Source organism: Rhipicephalus sanguineus, chromosome 1 (assembly GCF_013339695.2).
Source record: "Rhipicephalus sanguineus isolate Rsan-2018 chromosome 1, BIME_Rsan_1.4, whole genome shotgun sequence".
NCBI lineage: Eukaryota > Metazoa > Arthropoda > Arachnida > Ixodida > Ixodidae > Rhipicephalus > Rhipicephalus sanguineus.
In genome coordinates this window covers 257,521,248-257,542,498 of record NC_051176.1, presented here as the reverse complement: position 1 = coordinate 257,542,498, position 21,251 = coordinate 257,521,248, and the positions used below count along the sequence as shown (strand labels likewise).

Genomic DNA, 21,251 nt, shown 5'->3' with positions numbered 1-21,251 from the left:
TGTAGTAGAATCATTAAGTTCAGCTGGTTTCAACGTGTAGCTGTAATATCCCACCACGTAATGCTTCGTTGGATCGGCCTGTTTTGAGGGTTTCTGACACAAAACTGCACCGGTCGCGTAGTGTGATGCGTCCGTATTCAGTACGAAAGGCAGAGAAAAGTCCGGTATGCGCAGGATGGGAGCTCACAATAGACAGCTTCGCACTCCTCATTCCATTGGAAGGGTGTGTCTTTTTGAGTTAAACTTGTGAGGCACCGTGTCTTCAGTGCGTAGTCCTTGATAAACGCCCTGAAGTGTCCTGCGAGGCCAAGGAAAACACTCAGAGAGTGCACATCATAAGGTTTTGCCAGGTGAGAAATTCTTTCTACTGATTCCCGTTTCGTGCTTTTAGTACGTCCGTCAAACACCCTTCCAAGAAATACAACTTTGTCTTCAAAGAAAGCACTTTTCTTGAAATTGACTTTGAGTTGAGTCAGACTCAAAGCTTGAAGAACTTTTGAAAGATGTTCCCGGTGCTCCTCTTTTGTCTTTGAATACACGATGATGTCCTCAATGTAGACGTTGCAGAATACACCCAAATAAGGTTTCAGAATATCAGTCATTTTTTGGAACCATGCCGGAGAATTTTCCAATCAAATGGTAGGCGGTTGTACTCAAATAAGTCAAAAGGGGTTATAAATGCGGTGTACTTTTTCGTTTCTTCCGTGAGTGGGATTTGCCAAAACCCCTTGCAAAGGTCTATTCTTGAAAAACAATGGCAACCACCAGTCTCGTCAATGATATCGTCGATCCTCGGCATTGGATAAGGTATCAACTCTGTTTGGTGGTTAAGAGCCCGGTAATCTGTGCAGAGTCTGAATGTTCCATCTTCTTTGGGGGCAATAGTTACGGGAGAAGCAAATGGAGAAACAGAAGGGCGGATAATACCAGCCTCCAACATTTCTTGCAACTCCTTTTTCAGCCACACCTTTTTATCTCTAGACATGCTATAGGGAACTCTGCGCACAACTCTTTTGTCACTAAGTTCGAAAGGGACGACGTGAGATTTCATCGCCGGAGGGTAGCTGCCCATGCACGTAAGTTCTGGGTACTTTCGTTTAATGTCCTCCTGGTCGAAAATCATCCTTGTTTTGTTAGGCGCCCGATGGAGATCCTCTGGTCCAACGTTGTCCTCAACCATCAGTCTGTCATCCCAATAGATATTCATCTTAAGCTTCTTCATGTCTGGACGGGACAAAAGGAAATCGTAGTTGACGTCAGGTATGGCCAATACGTCAGTGGTAATTGATTGTCCTTGGAATTCAATGGTTAGGGTAATCCAGTCGTTATGCGTGCTCACGGACCCGTCGTAGGCTTGCACTCGCAATGCTCTACCAGTATGCAGGCGACCGCCATCCACTCGACTTATTGATGATAGAGACAGAAGCCCCACTATCAACAAGGGCCTTCATTTCAGTGCCGTCTACACTGTAAACCATATTACACCCATATAGGTGTTTTTGGTGTCTATAACTCACACCCTTACACCCCACGGAAAGGGCGTAACAGGCAGGATTACACCCTTCTTATGGGCGTTCTTCACGGACTTACACCCTTTTACATCAATTTTCAAGGGTGTAATATGAAAACTACACCCTTATGGCAAAAGTGAAATGGGGTGTTTAAGCCAACACACACCCTAACACCCTTCCAAAAATAATTTAATAATAATGATTGTTGGGATTTAACGTCCCAAAACCACGATATGATTATGATAGACGCCGCAGTGGAGGGCTCCGGAAATTTCGACCACCTGGGGTGCGCCTAAATCAAAGTACACGGGCCTCAAACATTCTTGCTTTCATCGAAAATGCGGCGCCCGCGGCCGGGATTCGATCCCGCGAACTGCGGGTCAGCATTCGAGCTCCATAACTAGGCCACCATGGTGGGTCGCTTTCAAAAATATAAATAAAGCGGTTACACCCGCCCCCTTTCCTCCTTTTCTTCTGAAGCACTATAAATCAAATCACCATAGCTAGTTCTTCCAGGGTAGAACTATAGCTATAATTCACACTCTTAAAAAAATCGCGTGACCCTCGCTCCATTAAGAGAGAAACGGCGACAACAGAAGGCTGATGCAGAGGATTTACATACATTATATTGATAGCGCACGTTAACTGCTATGCGAGACACGTAGCACACACTCACTTAATTCAATACACAATTCATTCATACATATACAACCCATAGTACACACTCACTCAATTCACATACCCGTTAACACACACCCTAATAGAAAGCGTGGCGCTTATATAGTCAGTGAATTACGAACAACCCTTGTGGGTCAAGCGATGCGTCATTTTTCTTCAACTCTTCACACTTCATGGCTGCATCACAAGGTACGCAGACATTATCATATTGTAGCTATCACTTGGCCAAGCACATTTTTTAGTCTAAAGTTGCATAATATTGAATGTTATAATTACAGATTTGATTAAGTTCATGTGAAAACGACCACCTTCACAAAACTGTATAGGTGTAACATTTCAAGAAACACCCCCACACCCTACCAGTTATTTAGGGTGTTATATTTGAACATATCCCCTTCATGCACCCTTATTTCAAATAAGGGTGTGCAAAGGGCGTTTGTGTTGTATTTACACCCTTTGAATAAAAAATTGTCGGAAATAAGGGTGTACCAAGGGTGTTTCAGTGATTGAAACACCCATATGGGTGTGAAAAGGTTTACAGTGTACGTTAATAGGGGCGTAAAGTAAGGTTGACGATATTAAGTAAACTGTCTCAATGTAGGTTTTTCCTTGGGGCTTGTCATCGAACGTAATTAGCTCACGTGGAAGCTCTGCCTCGCTGAACGCTGAAAATCGCCCCTCTTCATTGTTCCGCTGGTGAACACATCCGCGATACTCGTTGTCAGGCTCAGATGACAGAATGAATGCTTCATTGTTACTTTGGTTGAAAAGATCAAGGGTTTGTTTACCACCATGCTGTTCTCGCGAAGAAGATGTGGTCACTGAGGTCTGTATGCATCGCAGCAGTTCATCAAATGATCGTGGATCACTTAATTGTACTTGACTGCGGATGTTGACGGAAAAACCTTGCGTTACCAAAGCAACAACTGCAGACGACGGGAGCTTTGGTTCTGCAGAATGCAGTAGGCGGCGCTTCTCAAGACAGTACTCCAGCAAAGAACCAGACGTGTATGTGAAGTGTAGTGCCGCATCCCATCTTTCTACAGCATTGCCTTGGAAAGACGCCAAAAAGTTACTCTTCCACCTTTCCCAACACATTGGTGATCCATCCATAAGGTGCAAATCGTACCACTTTCTTGCGATGGCACCCAAATAACGGCGCATGTTTACAATCTTCGTGTCGTCACTCTTCCACATTCATTTCGCATGCATACTCAAAAAACCACATCCAATGACCCGCATTTTTCGAGTCTCCATCAAAAAGGTCTGGTTCAACAATTTGTCGTTGTGGTTTTTCCTGGCTAAGCGACTTGACCAACGATCCCATTATTTCAGCTTGTTGTATCATGCACCATTGCTGTCGCTCGATAGCAGACAAAACGCTGCTCACCTCCTCGGAAGCAGTTTCCTGCTTGAAGGTGCCACGGCGACTGGGTTCCAGAATGAGTTCGCTCAGTGTCTGGAGCTGCAGATTCACTTTCACCGATCCTGTTTGCACGAGGGCTTGACGGCTCATCGAAGCTTCTCGCAGTACCGTGTCGATCAGTCCGGTCGAGCTCACTTCGCGAGGAATGTCCATCGCTGGCTCACCGTGGACTTGGTACCGTGTGGAAACAAGAGGCTCCGATGACGCCTCATCGATGAAAAAGGTAACCCACATTTGCGGTTTTCGCAAGCTGACGGCTGCGCCAAAATGTAGCGTTCCTTTTAGGAACTAATACATAAAAGACATGGCTTCAACAGACTGGTGTCGTCCGCCATTTTATTCAAAACCTCTTCTCCCTTCACTTCTAACCCTATTCTACTTCATCTTCCGTGCGCTTATTGCAGACCGCTTCTATATATATATATATATATATATATATATATTATGGGCTGCGTGCGTCTTGTTCGATTGCCCGACCATCAAACTTTCACTCCATCTCCCAGTTAAAAGCGCAAAACCCTGGTCTCTCGAAAGCATAGGTCGGTAGACTCAGATCGCGCCGTGAGTAAGTCTGAGTGAATCCGGGTGAGTAATATTTTGGTGAGTCCGGTTGAAGAAAATTTTAGTGAGTGAGTCCGAGTGAGTCCAATTGAGGAAAATTTTGCCGAGTATGAGTCCGAGTGAGCCCTCAGAAAAAAATATTTATAGTTCTTGAGTGAGTCTGAGTGAGCTACAACTTTTTTGCCGACCTATGCTCGAAAGTGACGAGGACAAGGCAATGGCCACTCTCAGCTACGAGTCACATTTCTGAAAATGAAAGCTGTGATCCTGAAATTTGGCGCTTGACTTATCAAGAATTTATGCCCGACATTTCACGTGTCAAAACTACGATCTACTTAGGAGGCGCGCCATAGGGGAGCTCCAGTCCAGGTTAATTTTGATCCCTTTGCAGGCACGTAGCCAGAATTTTTTTTCGGGGGGGGGCCCAAGGCCTAATTGTTCGAAAGAAAGTATTTCCATGGCAAAAATAAAACAAAAGTTGCCGGGAATATAGAAGGCCGGACGAATTTCGGGGGGGGGGGGGCCGGGCCCCCCCGCCCCCCCCCCCCCTGCCTACGTGCCTGTCACTGTGTTCTTTAACGTGCGTACGATGCACGGTACAGTGATGACCCAACAGCGCCATTTTGCTACAAAGGAAAACACAGCTGCACAATTTTGCGTAAAGTGTATGGATGCCGTAGGGCAAACTAACCAAATAAAAATTAGCGCAGTTGGCACCAAGTCGCGCAAGGCTGGGTCACAGCAGAGCTGCTGGGCACGTTTCAGCTTCTCTTGTTAACCATCTGCACATAATGCTTGAGTGCCGGTTATTGATTATGATAATTTTCTATCTACGACACACGGCAAACCTCGACCATAACAGCTGTGCTGTAAAAAAAAATTCCTACCTGTCTGCACCTTGCTGCGGCCATCCAAGCCACTTGCGCCAACCACGCCAAAGTTCACCATTTTCGCTTGATTACACGGCAGCTGGGTGTCCCTGGCCTAAAATTTTCTTTATTCGGCACCAAACACCCCAACAGGTTGTCTCTAGGGCCCTATCTTCCGCTCCCTCTCCACCGATGCTCTTTTTCTCATTAAAGTGCGCAGAAAGTATGGATCGGCCTAACCGAAGTATCAGTGGCCGCGTGCGTGGCTTTCGTTATTGTCGGCTCGGCACTGTTTTTTCGTTTTCTCTCATCTGGAAGGTCACTGCGATTGACGTGGAACTCGTGATAATGCATAGACAAACTTTCTTTTCGGGCGACTATGCGCGTCGTAATGCCGCGCACGCCGGGCATGCGGACACCGCTTTAGGCACCGCGCGTTGTAGAGTTGTAAACATGATAGAATAAAAGCAGGACACCGACCATGAAATAAAATACGGGAAAAGACGTTTCGGCTCCCGTGACCGGAGCCTTGTTCACAATGAAAAACAGTTTCAGTTTTCAATGTAAACAGTTTCAGTTTCACGCAAATGCTCTCGGACTATAGAAAAATATAGCTTTAGCAAAAAAAGGGGGTGGGAGGGGGCAGTTGCATGTCACTCGCGCTGCGGAATGTTTTTCGATAGAGAGAAGTTTCTTTAAAGATACACGTAGGGATATTAAGCCTGGTTTATCGTGCGACTTGCTACTTGCTACTGCCACACTCGGGAGTCGCTCGGAGGATTTCATGCCAGACGGTCGCCTCGTTTGCGATGTCCTCTCGCTGAAGACCGCTCGCCGACCGGGACCTCGTCTCGTCCGCGATGTTCACGCGCGGAAGGCCTCTCGCCGATCGGGGCCCCGTCCACGAACTTCTTTAACCGCTCCCCCCATCTTTCCTATCAGTTATTCTCCTTCTGTCGCCCCTGTCGACCTCCGATCACTTCCTTTTCTATTTCTTTCTACTTTTCTGTTTTTCCTCATCCCCTACCCTTCAAGGCGCTGAGCCGTGGTCCCGCAAGGGCTCGTGGCGACCGCCACGAAGCTGTGCCCTTCAGGCGCTTCGAAGTGCTCCGTCGCGCGTTTTGATCATAAAACCGACATGGCGCGGTGGCAAACTAGCGCGCTTAGGCATAGGCACAACTACAGTAAAACGTATTAGTCACAAGCATAAGCGTGCGCACGGTTCCCCTTCAGGGGGGGCGAAAGTTCGTCGCTGCGCCCCCCTCCCTATTATGTCAATGTATGCGGCTGCCTTTGCGCCCCTCTTCTCGCCCCCCCCCCCCACAATGTATAGGGCTGACCTTGCGCCCCCCCTTCTCGCCCCCTTGCCCCCCCCCCCCCCCTGCGCACGCCTATGGTCACAAGGTATGGTGTTCAGTAAAAAGATAGAATGAGAGAGATAAAAGGAGCAAAAACCTTTCCTTACAGTTTCTTTAAAAGACTCGTGGTCTCTCAAAACCAATATCTTACGGGCAAACAAGTGGATCTTCTGACAATACGAAATGCGCAATTTTCGACAGAAAGCCGACACCTTCGGTGTATAGTGCGTCATGGCTCCACGACTTGTAACCACTTGGTCCAGACTCGTGGGCGACTCGCACAAAGAATGGATGAAATTCGGCGTCAGTAGCGGCCATTTCTGGGGCCGTATTCTCAAAAGGCGACAATCGCAAAAGTATCGCCTTGGTGCGCGCTGATTGGCTATTGACTAAAACAGGAAAAGTGAGGGCGCCATCTAGTATTTCCGTCGACGTGACGGTGCTCTACGGCGCTCCTGCAATGCCTGGAATAAACGAACACACCTTATCACCGTCGGTTGGTGGTGAAGACTAGCATTTCAGTGACGTAGGCGGTGGCTTCTATAGTTTTCAATCCTCGGTGGATGTACGCAGCATTTTTTGCGCTGATGCTTTCAGCGAGCATTACCTTGGGGTGTTATCAGTACTCGTTCTTTGTCAGCGCCTGTTTTTTCGTGGTTTGAACGTCCCAGGAGCATGAACCGTGCGTCGCTCGCGTGGCTTATCGCGAGCCGGCAACATGCTGAGATGTTGAGACGATATCGCTGCGGCGGCACACTACAGCTGAACTCTCCGAGTATGCCGTGATAAACTCGCAACGAAAATACATTTCACGCAAAGTTGCATTTTTTAAATATTATACTGCGCATTAAACAATCGCACAAAAAAACGTTGAAAGCTCTTCAACATGTCCTATATTTCAAGTAGCCACAGCCAAGCCTGGCCACTGTGCAGAAACCAGCATACGCTCGAAAACGCCGCACTCGGGTCGTACGGTACACTCACTCCTGTGTTGTGAGACATTCGTAACACCAACGGCCAGTGCAACAATGACGTCACAGGCAAGTGTTTCTTCAGTTATTGAACGCATCAGATTCTACGTCACCAAACGCGATACTACCGCCTTTTGCGATCGTTTGAGAATACGGGCCCTGTTTTCCTGCATTTACCAGAAGGCATCGGCCGATGCATTGTGCCAACCTTTCCTTCGAAGCCGTAGTTACCACTGCAACCAGTCAAACATAACAGATAAGACAGAGCGAGTTCACGACGCTGACGTTGCGATTTCATGCGATAAGAAAAAAGGGAAACGTTGAACTGCAAGACGAAGTCTCGCGAGAAGTACGAACAATACAAGTTCGATGCACAAGGTCATTCTGCCCTTTGGGGGAGATTAAGCTAGAGGTGTACAGTCGAAACCCGCGATAACGAAATCTCGAGGGAACGAAATTCTCACCGCAACGAAATATTTTCGGAGCGCCGACGAACGCCCATAGGAGTCAATGCATTTCGTAACTCGCGACTACGAAATATATTCATACCGCAGTCCCTCTAACGAAATTTTTGAAACAGGAGTGCGCAAATAATCCACTCTCGCAACATTACCTACATTCGAAAACTGCTGAAATGCATTCATGCTACACTTAAATTTTGCAAAACTATCGCTACAGCGCACTTGAGAAGCAGCCGCCATCATTGTTTACAAAAACAAAGCTGGCGACAATGATGATGATGATGGCTTGCCGAAACACCTGCTCGTTACCGCGGACTACGCAGCCCAAATCCACATTCCTCATGGAGTTTCGTTCGTTGGCTTGGCTCTGTGCTTGGCTTTGTCGGCTTTGCGCGCACATGGTCGCGTGCAACGTTACTAGAACAAACGAACTTTGTGCCGTGAGAAACTACATTCCCGATCGAGAGGCATGAAATTGCTGCATGGTAAGGCCCGCCAAAGCAAACTTACTGACTTTTGGAAATAAAATCTATTTTTTGTAAATTCCACGTCTTTTCTGCCGCATTCTCGCGCCAACGAAATTCCCGCAAGAGCGAAATTTTGTGCTTTCCCCGCCGATTTCGTTATTGCGGGTTTCAACTGTACTACATAAAAACACCGATAAAGAAAGCAGTCGCTGCCCTGACGAAGAAAAGTTGATAAGCAGCCTTCGACCTGCAGTTATGAAATTGAGACGAAACAGTTTTTAGCTCGAACAAGCACATTCAAACACAGTTTCACAGTCCCTTACGAAAATCGCGCATGCTATTCAGTTGCATGTCAACTGCATGTCATTGAAAGTCTATTGAAAACCAAGTCAACATCAAAAAGAAAAGCCGGCAGATCCCACGCATTGTGGGAATCGATGTAATGCGAAGCAGCCAGCAAAGAGCTGCATACATCGTCTTGTATGTCATTGAGGAAAATGCGTGTCATGGTTTTCGTGTTAACTCCTAATATTTATGTTCATCACACAGTATACGTCGCGCAACACCAACTTCGCGGTCGATCAAGCTACAGAAACGGCCGCCAGCGCACCATGAGCGTGGCACGTAAGTCATGCTGTACATGACATGTGTGTCATGACTTTCATGTTAACTCGTGTTATTTATGTTCGTCACACAGTCACGTCGCAAGATACCAATTTCGGTGTACATCAAGCTAGCGAAATGGCCGCCAGCGCACCATGAGCGTGGCACGTAAGTCATGCTGTACATGACATGCGTGTCATGATTTTCATGTAAAGTGTTTTTATGTTTGCCACACAGTCACGTCGCGCAAGACCGATTCCGGGGTAGATCAAGCTAGCGAAACGGCCGCCAGCGCGCCATGAGCGTGGCACGTAAGTCATGCTGTACATGACATGCGTGCCATGATTTTCATGTTAACTCGTGTTATGTTCGTCACACAGTCACGTCGCGCAATACCAATTTCGGGGTAGATCAAGCTAGCGAAACGGCCGCCAGCGCCCCATGAGCGTGGCACGTAAGTCATGCTGTACATGACATGCGTGTCATGATTTTCATGTTAACTCGTGTTATTTATGTTCGTTACACAGTCACGTCACAAGATGCCAATTTTGGTGTATATAAATCTAGCGAAACGGCCGCCAGCGCCCCATGAGCGTGGCACGTAAGTCATGCTGTACATGACATGCGTGTCATGATTTTCATGTTATGACTTGTCATTTATGTTCGTCATACAGTCATGTTACGCCATACCAATTTTGGTGCACATTCGATTAACCAAGCGACCAGGAGAGCACAAAGTCGTTGACAGACAGACAGACAGACAGACAGACAGACAGACAGACCAGATAGACAGATAGATAGATAGACAGATATATAGATAGAGATAGATAGATAGATAGATAGATAGATAGATAGATAGATAGATAGATAGATAGATAGATAGATATAGATAGATAGATAGATAGATAGATAGACAGACAGACAGACAGACAGACAGACAGACATACAGAGACAGACAGACAGACAGACAGACATAGGAGACAGAGTAGATAGATAGATAGATATAGATAGATAGATAGATAGATAGATAGATAGATAGATAGATAGATAGATAGATAATAGATAGATAGATAGATAGATAGACAGCAGATATATAGATAGATAGATATAGATTATAGATAGATAGATAGATAGAATGATAGATAGATAGATAGATAGATAGATAGATAGATAGATAGATAGATAGATAGATAGATAGATAGATAGATAGATAGATAGATAGATAGATAGATAGATAGATAGATAGATAGATAGATAGATAGATAGATACGCTCAAAGTCGCAGAAGTTCGCTAAGAAATGCTTCGCATTTAAAAAAAGATCGGAATAATTATGAAGAACTTTGTAAGGGGTGAAACCATAGAGTTTCTTACTATGAAACTAAAGGAGAATCTGGCGCTGCGATCGGTCAACCACCATGGGAATGATGGGAAGTGCAGGCTTCGAATTGGATTGCGTTAGCTAGCGAACTGTCTACAAGTATTTTTCTGCAGCTTCAGTTTTGTTCTACGCGCAGCAGCTCTATCAAGGAAGAAAGTTTTTTTTTCTGTTTGCGAGGTATCAAAAGACTTCTAGGAAAATGGGAGAAGTGCATTAGTGCTAGGGGAGATTATGGTGAAAAATATATTTTTTTGCAAGGTCTGGCAGCTTTCCTCAAATCAAAGTTGCAAAACTTCTTGTTCACCGAGTGCCAAGCGGGGTAGTGCCACGGAAGGAGTAAAATATGCTTGCCGCCGACACGCTATACCGTACTACGGAATACTATTCCGCGTTGGTCTTCTCCGAATGCTCAATTCTGCCTGGGGGGTCATAAAAGACAAGACTACGCGAGTATCTACGCATATCATCATCATCATCATCATCAGCCTGTCTACGCCCACTGCAGGGCAAAGGCCTCTCCCATGTTCCGCCAATCAACTCGGTCCTGTGCTTTCTGCTGCCACGTTATACCTGCAAACTTCTTAATCTCATCTACCCACCTAATTTTTTGTCTCCCCCTCACGCGTTTGCCATCTCTTGGAATCCAGTCAGTTACCCTTAATGACCACCGGTTATCCTGCCGACGTGCTACGTGGCCGGCCCATATCCATTTCTTCTTCTTAATTTCAACTATGATATCCTTAACCCCCGTTTGTTCCCTGACCCACTCTGCTCTCTTCCTGTCTCTTAAGGTTACACCTATCATTTTCCTTTCCATCGCTCGCTGCGTCGTCCTCAATTTAAGTTGAACCCTCTTTGTAAGTCTCCAGGTTTCTGCTCCGTAGGTAAGTACCGGTAAGATGCAGCTGTTATATACCTTCCTCTTGAGAGATAGTGGTAGACTACCATTCATGATTTGATAGTGCTTGCCGAATGAGCCCCATCCCATCCTTATTCTCCTAGTTATTTCACTCTCATGGTTCGGCTCCGCGGTTACTACCTGTCCTAAGTAGACGTACTCCTTTACAACTTCCAGCGTCTCGCCACCTATCGCAAAGCGCTGTTCTCTGCCAAGATTGTTCCACATTACTTTAGTTTTATGCATATTAATTTTCAGACCTACTCTTCTACTTTCCGTATCCAGTTCAGTAATCATGAGCTGTAATTCGTCTCCCGCGTTACTCATCAATGCAATGTCATCAGCGAATCGCAGATTACTGAGATACTCTCCATTAACTCTTATCCCTATTCTTCCCAATCTAGGGCCCTGAAAACCTCCTGTAAACACGCGGTGAATAGCATTGGAGAGATCGTGTCTCCCTGTCGTACGCCCTTCTTTATTGGGATTCTGTCGCTTTCTTTATGAAGGACTATAGTGGCTGTGGATGCGCTGTAGATGTCTTCCATTATGTTTATATAGGCTTCGTCGATGCCCTGATTCCGCAGTGCTTGCATGACTGCTGATGTCTCCACCGAATCAAATGCCTTCTCGTAATCTATGAAGGCTATGTATAGGGGTTGGTTGTATTCCGCGCATTTTTCTATCACCTGATTGATAGTATGAATATGGTCTATTGTTGAGAAGCCTGTACGAAATCCTGCCTGGTCCCTTGGTTGATTAAACTCTAATGTCCTATTAATTCTGTTAGCAATTACTTTTGTGAATAGCTTGTAGACAACGGACAGTAAGCTGATGGGCCTGTAATTTTTCAGGTCCTTGACGTCCCCTTTCTTATGGATCAAGATGATGTTGGCATTCCTCCAAGATTCTGGTATCCTCCCTGTCGAGAGACACTTCGTATACAGGGTGGCCAGTTTCTCTAACATAATCTCTCCCCCGTCTTTCAGCAGGTCTGATGTTATCTGATCCTCACCAGCGGCTTTGCCTCTTTGCATTCCCTTTAGGGCTTTCTTTACTTCTCCTGTTAATACTGGTGGGATGTCAGATTCCTCTGGGATATTGCTGCTTCTTACATTATCATCCTGACTGTCTCGGCTGCTGTACAGATCTCTGTAGAACTCTTCCGCTACCTCAACTATTCTATCCATATTGGTTGTGACCTTGCCATCCTTGTCCCTTAATGCATACATCTGATTTTTGCCTATGCACAGCTTTGTCTTCGTAGCTTTGAGGCTTCTTCCGTTCTTTAGAGCATGCTCAATTCTCTCCATATTATACTTTCTTATGTCGGCTACTTTACGCCTATTGATCAACTTCGAAAGCTCCGCCAGCTCTATTTTGTCTGTTGCATTTGAGGCTTTCATAGCTTGACGTTTCTTAATGAGGTTTTTCGTCTCTTGGGATAGCTTACCAGTGTCCTGTCTAACGACTGTACCCCCGACTTCCACTGCACACTCCTTAATGATACTAGTCAGATTATCATTCATTGCGTCAACGCTAAGGTCGGTTTCTTCGGTTAAAGCCGCGTACCTATTCTGAAGTGAAACTCTGAATTCTTGTACTTTCCCTCGCAGAGCTAGTTCATTAATCGGCTTCTTCTTGCGTATCAGTTTCTGCCGTTCCTTCCTCACGTCTAGTTGAATTCTAGATCTTACCATTCTATGGTCACTGCATCGGATCTTGTTAACTACTTCCACATCCTGTATAATGCCCGGGTGGTCGCACATTATGAAGTCTATTTCATTTTTAGTTTCGCCATTAGGACTCCTCCACGTCCACTTACGAGTAGTCCGTTTTCTGTAGAAGGTATTCAAGATCCGTAAATTATTGCGTTCTGCGAACTCTACTAGTAACTCCCCTCTGGCATTTCTAGAGCCGATGCCATATTCCCCAACTGCATGATCTCCAGCCTGCTTCTTGCCTACTTTTGCATTAAAGTCGCCCATCAGTACAGTATACTGTGTCTTTACCCTACTCATTGCTGATTCTACGTCTTCGTAGAAGCGTTCAACCAGTTGATCATCATGGCTCGATGTAGGCGCGTAGGCCTGTATCACCTTCATCCTGTACCTCTACGCATATAAGTTGTATGTAATACCACTAGCATGAGCGAACACCTTCCCAGAATCCCGAGAATACACAACCGCAACGGCGGCAGGAGCATGGCGAAGGAGCATCACGCAACGCATATATTGGAAAATTCTTGTTCAAGAAGGTTGCCGAGCGCAAGCGCCACCACAGTTGGTCGACCACCTTCATAAAATGGAATGGCCGATGAAACTTTTTTTTGCGTTAGTCGGCATTGCTCTCGCGAACAAACAATCCACGCACATTTTTCCCGCGATTTTCTCTCATAATAAGGTTTCTAATGCCTTAGGCACTAAAAACGTTTTTTTTTTATTTTGTACTTCAAACACGCACGATTTCCTAAAATAGCCCTTCTTGGGCTGGAGTATGTTAAAAAGCAAACAGTCGCCTTGTTAGATAGTTGGCTCCAGCAACATTACTTGTTCGCCGACTTATCACGACGCATCGAGAGTCAATGAAGAAAGCATTACGTACGACAGCACTAATTTCCCGAAGCATTAGAGGCATAACCATGGCTCGCCAAGCTGTGGCTACCGTCTCTCGGCTTTTTCGAGAGACATTGAAGGGTCGATGTTCTAAACAAAAACAGCGGTATCCTCCGTATATCGAGCGAAACGGTGAACACGGAAAAAACGGCGCCACTATTGAACAGAATGGGATGTTCGCCTGGTTGGTTCATGCTCGAAACGCAGTGTTGGCGCAAAAAGCTACACAGAAATAACGGAGGACCGAAAGAGCGCCAACCTGTCAGAGCGCTTTGCTACAACAAGCTAGCCCGCTTATCTCATACGAGCTGTCGAGAGCCACTTGTTGAACTTTGCTCATACTGGGCGTGACAGTACGGAATCTGCACGGTGCGAATGGTTCACGCAGGCATTCGGCTTCGCTGTACGAATGAAATGGCTTGAATTTAAAAAAAAAGGCGAAACGGAGGGCCCCGTACATTTTATAGCGAATATTTTTTTTTTCGCGTCTTCCGCACAGATGGCTTCGTCGCTGTTCACTTCTGAGCGAGTCTTACTTATTGATAGATTGCACGTGACGTCATGGGCGCACAACATGACTCCAACATGGCGGCTTAGATGACGTCAAGGCAGTATAATCACGCGGCGATTAACCTGCTTCAGAGTGATAACGACATCGCTGGAACGTTATGGGGCCTCTGTGCCTGAATAACGAAGAAACGAGCATGCGATATACTGATAACGCTAACTTGACGTCACAAAGTTCGCGTCCCTCCATGTTGGTGCTCCAACGTGGCTGTTTCAGTGACGTCAGTGCAAGCCATCTATACGTATACAACACGGAAACAATAACTCGCAATATAAAACTTGCGCATATAACTCATGCTCATGGGTATCTAAAAAACGCATTCCTTCTCTCTAATGAAAGTGCGCACGACGTTCAACGGGTTTCTTTGGTTGTCTTATACCCGGGTTACGACACTCTCGGACCAACGGATGTGCGCCACTGGGCATGTCACTGGGTACGTGGATCCCGATGTTCCTGTCGGTAATCCCGCAACATTGAAGGATTTCGACTTGGGATCGTGTTTCCCATGTGGGTGAATACCGCAGTCATGAGGGAGGAAGACCCAGCCACCACGAAGCCAATAGCGGAAAACCCAAGCTCTTGTAGCCCTCCTACCACCTAGGTACACCTTATCTTGGCACCCCATTCTCTTCCGTCAGAACTCGAATAGCTGAAGAAATATTTAAAACACGTAGCGAATACGTGTGCAAACAAACAAACCCATTCCTGGCCAATGATTCGGTATAAGTGTGTGCCATGCGCCACAGTGACAAAAGTGAAAAAAAAAAGAGCTATAATGTATTTGTATATCCATCGTACTTTTCAGTGCATAGACCTCTCAGCGCCATTCTTCCCTCGGAAAACATGCAGTACATGGCGGCATCTACGTCTTAAATTTCAAATCTAACTGCTGGGGTTTCACGCGCCAATGCCACGATATGACCATGAAGCACACCATATTGGGGGTCTCGTGGTTGATTACGACCACCTGAAGTTCTGCACCAAGATATATAGTAAGTAGTAAGTACACGGGCTGCATCTTTGCGCATCAGTCCGGTTTGGTGCTTACGTTCAGGCAATCTTGTGAACGTCTATAGTGCAAAAACAAACATAGCGAGACATTGCACGTTGCACAGAAAACAAACAGGGGTAGTCGATAGTCTAGTTTATATTGAAAGAAAAAAAATTAAGCTGGGCAGGCCACGTAATGCGTAGACAGGTAAACGGTGGTCTTTGAATAATGTAGGGCATGTAAACGGGCACACAGGCAAGGCACATGAACACACACAGGGGCGTAGCCAGAAATTTTTTTCGGGGGGGGGGGGGGGTTCAACCATACCTTATGTATGTTCGTGCGTGCGTTTGTATGTGTGTGTGTAATATACGCAAGCAAAATTGAAAAATTTCGGAGGGGGGGTTGGGGGGTTACCCCCCAGCCCCTTGGCTACGCCCCTGCACACACACGTGGCTGATCAGTTAGAACTGGTGATGAGAATGACGGAATGGGTTATAGGGGATCGGGACAGCAGAAAATTGGATTGGCAGAAATTTTTTTTAAAAATGCTGGCATAAAATGGGAATCAGCTAGCGCAAGCCATGGGATAAATTTGAAATATTTGGGGGAGGCCTTTGTCCAGCAAAAGTCAGGCTGATGATGACTGAAAAAACAATATTAAGCATCGCACGTAGTACAGTCATTTCACTGAAACTTCCCTTTTCATATATATTTCAACAAGTATAGCTGTTATGTCTTTCGCTCGGCGAGAGAGAGTGCCAATATACGCGACAGGCGCCCACCTAGCGACAGCACGTAGCTTCGTGCGATAGTGCCATTTAGAAAAAGCGTGTTCCCGAGACGGTTCGTATTTGCATGTTTAACAACAGCACACCTGCGTCTCCCTTCTTTCTCCTCGTTTTAAGGTATGCACTTGTTGAATCTGCGAGGCTCTTAACCTGCACATAGCGTCGCAGCCCCACGTCTGTGCAGCAGTGCGACGTCAGGCACACACATCGGCAAAAAGGAAGGATCATAAATTTGTGCAATACTTAGCAGAGGACGAAATGTTACTGTTATAACTAATCGCTGTGCAGAGGCAGAGGCAGATGGCAGCTTTAATTAAACGATCGCGTCGACGGTATTCTGATAATCTGAAAAAATTACGCTTTGCTGCGAGCTCTTTTTTTTCCCCATGTGCCGCCGTCGTGCATCGACCACCGTTTTTTTTTTCCACGACCCAACATTCGGAGAAAAAAGTTATTGACCTGCCCGTTCAGTAGTGAAAACAGCGCCATCACGTCTTATTCCCTGCACTTCCGCCTAAACTGATATGTTCCAAGCTTACCAAGCGATAGGAATACCTTGCACACGCGAACAGTCAAGTTAGAGAGGAAGCAATCGAATAGTCGCAGCAAATGTATAACAATCGTAATTCAAACACTGCGGATTCCGCGTACCTTTCGTAACAAAGTGCGATATGGGATGCCAGTCTTCCTGGGAGAAGAGTCAAAGAATTACTAACGCGAAACTACATTACTGACTGCACTGAATACAATCAGTAATGTGGCGTTCCGAACAGGCGCACAAAAAAAAATATATTAGCGACAAGCTTTCGGTGTGCTTTCAGCGGTACAGGTTGAAGTGTGTTGCTATGGCGGTATACACTGATCGAACAAGTCGCGTTTCCCAGCGTTTGAAGAAGTGTGCACCGTCGAGGTATATACCGTCTTCTTGCTTCTTTCAGTGCTATTTTCGCATTAATCAGTACGCAGAAACTATTGCATGCCTCAGCCGGCATTATTCGTTTTCACGTCTGCCCATCCAATTGTCGCAGCTTCCGCTATCGAATGACATTTTGCAGGAAGGCTGCACAGCTGAAGAAATGGATTGAAAAGGTTACCTGACTAATCTGTTGATGCATACATTACAGGTCTTTGTTCCAATTCTAGTCGCGAGGTTGCCTCGTCACACTTATTTTAACCTCGAGTGTGCAACTGAATACTTCAGACTAACGAATCAGTAAAGTTAAGTGAACTACAGCCACGCATTACATACTCTCTACAACAGGCTGAAAGTGCGCGATTATCCAGCGCACTATAATCACTTTCGCATGGAAAAGAGCCGTACAGTAATTTGAACCAGAAAGCAGTTGCTGTCAGCGCGCGAATGCGTCTGGTAAGGTATAGTTTCGTGTACGTTCAAAGTAAGCCTCGAGAAAAATTTCGCTCGGCCGATAAGACCCTTCCGCCGTTGCGAGCTGTCAGCGACTCGCCGCCTTGGTTGTAGGCGTTCCGTGGCCTCACGTTTCACAATGCAACCACATTTTTCTTTTGGTCTCTGCGCGCGCGCTCTCTGTTTCTTTAGAAGCCGAAATTAGTTTTGGAAGACACGAGCAAGTGACATCGCAGGCTCATTGTCCGAGCATGAAAAGTAGCAAAAAAAAAGAGAGAGAACGTCCTACACAGGGTCACTCGGCAAACTTTTCCCCAGAAGTTGGAACTTCAAGCACACCGATAGCAGGTATTCAGGGAAATAAACCAGCCACACTCACATTGATGCCTGCTTTCGAAGGCTCCATATTGCCTGCCGCTTCCCGATGAAGGAAGCCGATGCTCGAAGCAACAACGCCCATGCGGCACGTCGGGCTACGCGGATAAGATAAGCCGGGCCCGCGGCGGGGAGCCGTCGCGCCGTCGCGCCGCCGCTCGGAGCGCGACCAGCGCGACTACGCCACCACGTAGACGCGACGATACTGATATGGAGCTGCGGCAGGGTTGCCAGATAATGTCAACAAAAGGCGCCAAAAGGACTTCGAACGTAGTCCAAAAGCAGCCAAACGCAATAACATCGTGAGAGAAACGTGGCCCGAAAATAGCCAAAAGTCTTTTTTTTTTTTGTCATTTCTGTAGGCTTATGTCTTACCTAATCGTTGTTTATTCGGGTAAACATATTTTAAGATACACTACTACTGTTATTACATCACCTTCCCTCAGCAGTCGTTCACTCCACCGAGCTGGACCAGCTTGTCTAACCTCAGACCTTGAAATGCATAGGTGAGACAGCAGCTACCACAGAGAGCTCAGAGGTAGAGCATTTCAGTAGCTCTTCAGCACACTCCGGTTCGTATTAGACATTTTTTTTTTTTTTTGCATAAAGGTCTGCCGAAAAATATTCGCGCTTTGCTGCTGTCTCATCCGTTAGAGCACCACGACTCCGAGTATAAAATGGTGTCACTTGGAGACATAGCCGTGAACACTCTGACGCTTAATAAGAACTTGTTGCTGGGCGAGTCGGTGAATACTTGAAGACATCTTCACTGTAGCGCTCAAAAGACAAACACGAGAGGCGACAGGGCAAGCGCTCGTCCCGTCGTCTCTCATGTGTGTCTTTTTTAGCGCTAAAATGGAGATGTCAAGTATTACCATGCTTCTTCGTGTTAAAGAAGCGATCTTGTCTTAGCCAACTTTGGGCCCGCAAGAGCGAACACAACATCCGGGTCGAAGGAAGAGCATGTTATATCATTAAACGTCATTCAGAAATTTAGCCAGATTACTTGACATCTTCATTTTAGCGCTAAAAAAGACAAGCACATGAGAGACGACAGGACAAGCGCTACTAGGAACTGGTTTATTGCAGCGGGTTGCAATGAAGTATATAGCATAGCGATGCGCAGACGAGCCGAGTGCATATCTAGACAAGAGCACTTATCGGGCTATGGACATGTCGCATCAAAAAACCTTATCTCATCCTTATAAAGGCAGATGAACGTGTCGCTAACACAATCAGTTCCTGTTATATATATATATATATATATATATATATAGGAAAAAGGTATACGCTCCTAATTGGTCGAAAAGAAATCATGCGTATGCCTGGTGATCACCATGATCTATAGACCAGAACACAGCGAATTCCATGCGCATCGCCATATTTGCATCGCGCGTCGCGCCATCTATCGAACACGCGACGAAACAACACGCGCGGGCTGCCACGCCAGCAGACGCTACACAGAGCAAACGTGAAACTTCCGAAACTCAGCCCGTCGGAGAGCGTGTTTCGCGTCTTTTCTAGCCTGGACATTTTCGCTGATTTTATTGGAACACCAAGAACATCTTCCTCATGCAAGTCCACAATGTATACAGTACGTGCTGAGTGGGCTGCGGAAGCAACCTTCGCAGATACGTACGCTGTTACATTTGTTAAAAAAAACGTTCTGGCTGTAGTGGCTGTAGTACGCGTGAATCGTAATTGCAGTGCAGCTCGCGAAAAAGTGAAACGATGTTTTGTTGCCCCGTATTACAAGCTGTGCACAAAGTTTTGTGAAAGCTCATCATTTCAGCATGCATCGCGTAATAATTATAGTACGCTTTACGGGTAGTTTCGCGGAACGTAATTTTTTTTTCACGGGCGCTCTTACAATAATGCGTCTTGCTCACAAAAGCGTGCTATCAGAGAGTATAACCTGAAGTATCGTTCAGCGATCCCTTTTGGAAGCTACCTGCGCTATTTTATTCTTGTAACGATGGTGCTTTATAAGCGAAATTGTGCTACTCTTAGTTAAGCCGGTTAGCTACGCCTGCGATGTAAAGGACACTGGCGCGAGTACTGTTTACTTACGTGCCAATATATGTATTATGTGCAGTTGGATGCCTCGTGTCCAAATAAATTTGGGGACATCAAACACTGAAATGGAAGCACGAAATTCTGGCCAGCTGTTGAGGAGCACCGTGCCATTTATTACCTTTTGAAGACGAAATCTCGAAGGCGTGGATGCCATCAAAAGCACTAAAGCTTAATACTACGTTGAAAGTGGCAAAGCATGCTGATTGTTTGTGCTTGAAAGCACTACCTAGCACCAGATTTTCGTGAAAGGACACGCTCAAAGGTATGAAGTGCACCCCCACACAAAGCTCGCGCCTGCCTTCAACCCAGCTGCGTGTCACGCAAATTAGGTTCGCAAAATGAAATAGGTGGGTATCACGCTGCAGAACACACGCAGTTAGTGTACTTACTCGCGCATTTTCACTCGGCTCCTAGTTTTTTTGCTTGAATCACAGTTATCCACTCGCGGCGAAGCTGAAAACACCGCACCGGCACTATTTCCGTGGCGCCTCGTAATCGTCGCAGACAACGCTAATATCCTCTTGTTGCACAGCTTGTTTTGGCATCCAAAGACGACGCAGTAGTGCCCAGACGAGCTCTTATACGCTGAAGCGGCGTGAACGGGTACTTTTTCGCTTTTTAAAGCCTCAGAACTGCAGCTTGGCCTGTTTACTTGGTGCAGCCCGCGCGCGCCTTGGCAGCCCCGGTCAGCCCGGCGTCTGGGTGCGAGAGTATCCGCTCGGCTCGCCAGCAGCCTGGGTGCGAGAGAGGCGTGCTCTGGTTATACTGTATCCCATTTGTAAACTGTGTTGTTTTCTTTTAGTGCTTCCTTTGCATCTTGTGCTGTACTATTTCCCTCTGCCGCGCTTTGTTGTAATTATTGTTTGCATTGCCATCAACTATTATCATTGTGCTTTCCGTTTATTTTAGATTGTTTTCCCAATGTATATGATATTTTTTATTTTTTTTATTTTTTTATTTTTGATGTCTGTGTATATTTGCGTAAAATAATCTACATTTTCATTTGCGCCTGCAACTTTCATGTTTGTTATTTTTCTGTACCTCCCCCCCCCCCCCCCCCCCCCACTGTAATGACTGTATGGGCGCTGTGGGTACTAAATAAATAAAAAAAATAAATAAGCGTCGACCAATAAACAGTTTTTTGGAGCGTATACCCATAGGCGGAGACTTTTCATCTTACCGGAGGGGGCGGGGGCCCGACTTGCTCTTCCACATTTCTCTCTCACTCTCCCCATATATATATATATATATATATATATATATATATATATATATATATATAGAGAG

At 46.0% G+C, this 21,251-nt stretch overlaps 1 protein-coding gene across 2 annotated transcripts in view; it reads right to left on the bottom strand.

Annotated features, from left to right (window-relative positions):
• Window positions 1-18,056, bottom strand: part of LOC119378656 (E3 ubiquitin-protein ligase RNF31) — a 46,607-nt gene extending 28,551 nt beyond the window's left edge. The window contains exon 1 of one of the 2 annotated variants that reach the window (XM_037647723.2): window positions 17,893-18,056. In XM_037647723.2, coding sequence (XP_037503651.1) covers window positions 17,893-17,973 — 81 coding nt within the window. In that variant the 5' untranslated portion in view covers window positions 17,974-18,056. The remainder of the gene's footprint in view (window positions 1-17,892) is intronic. The other variant, XM_037647729.2, reaches the window with a different exon arrangement.
• Between the last annotated feature and the right edge of the window lie 3,195 nt (window positions 18,057-21,251).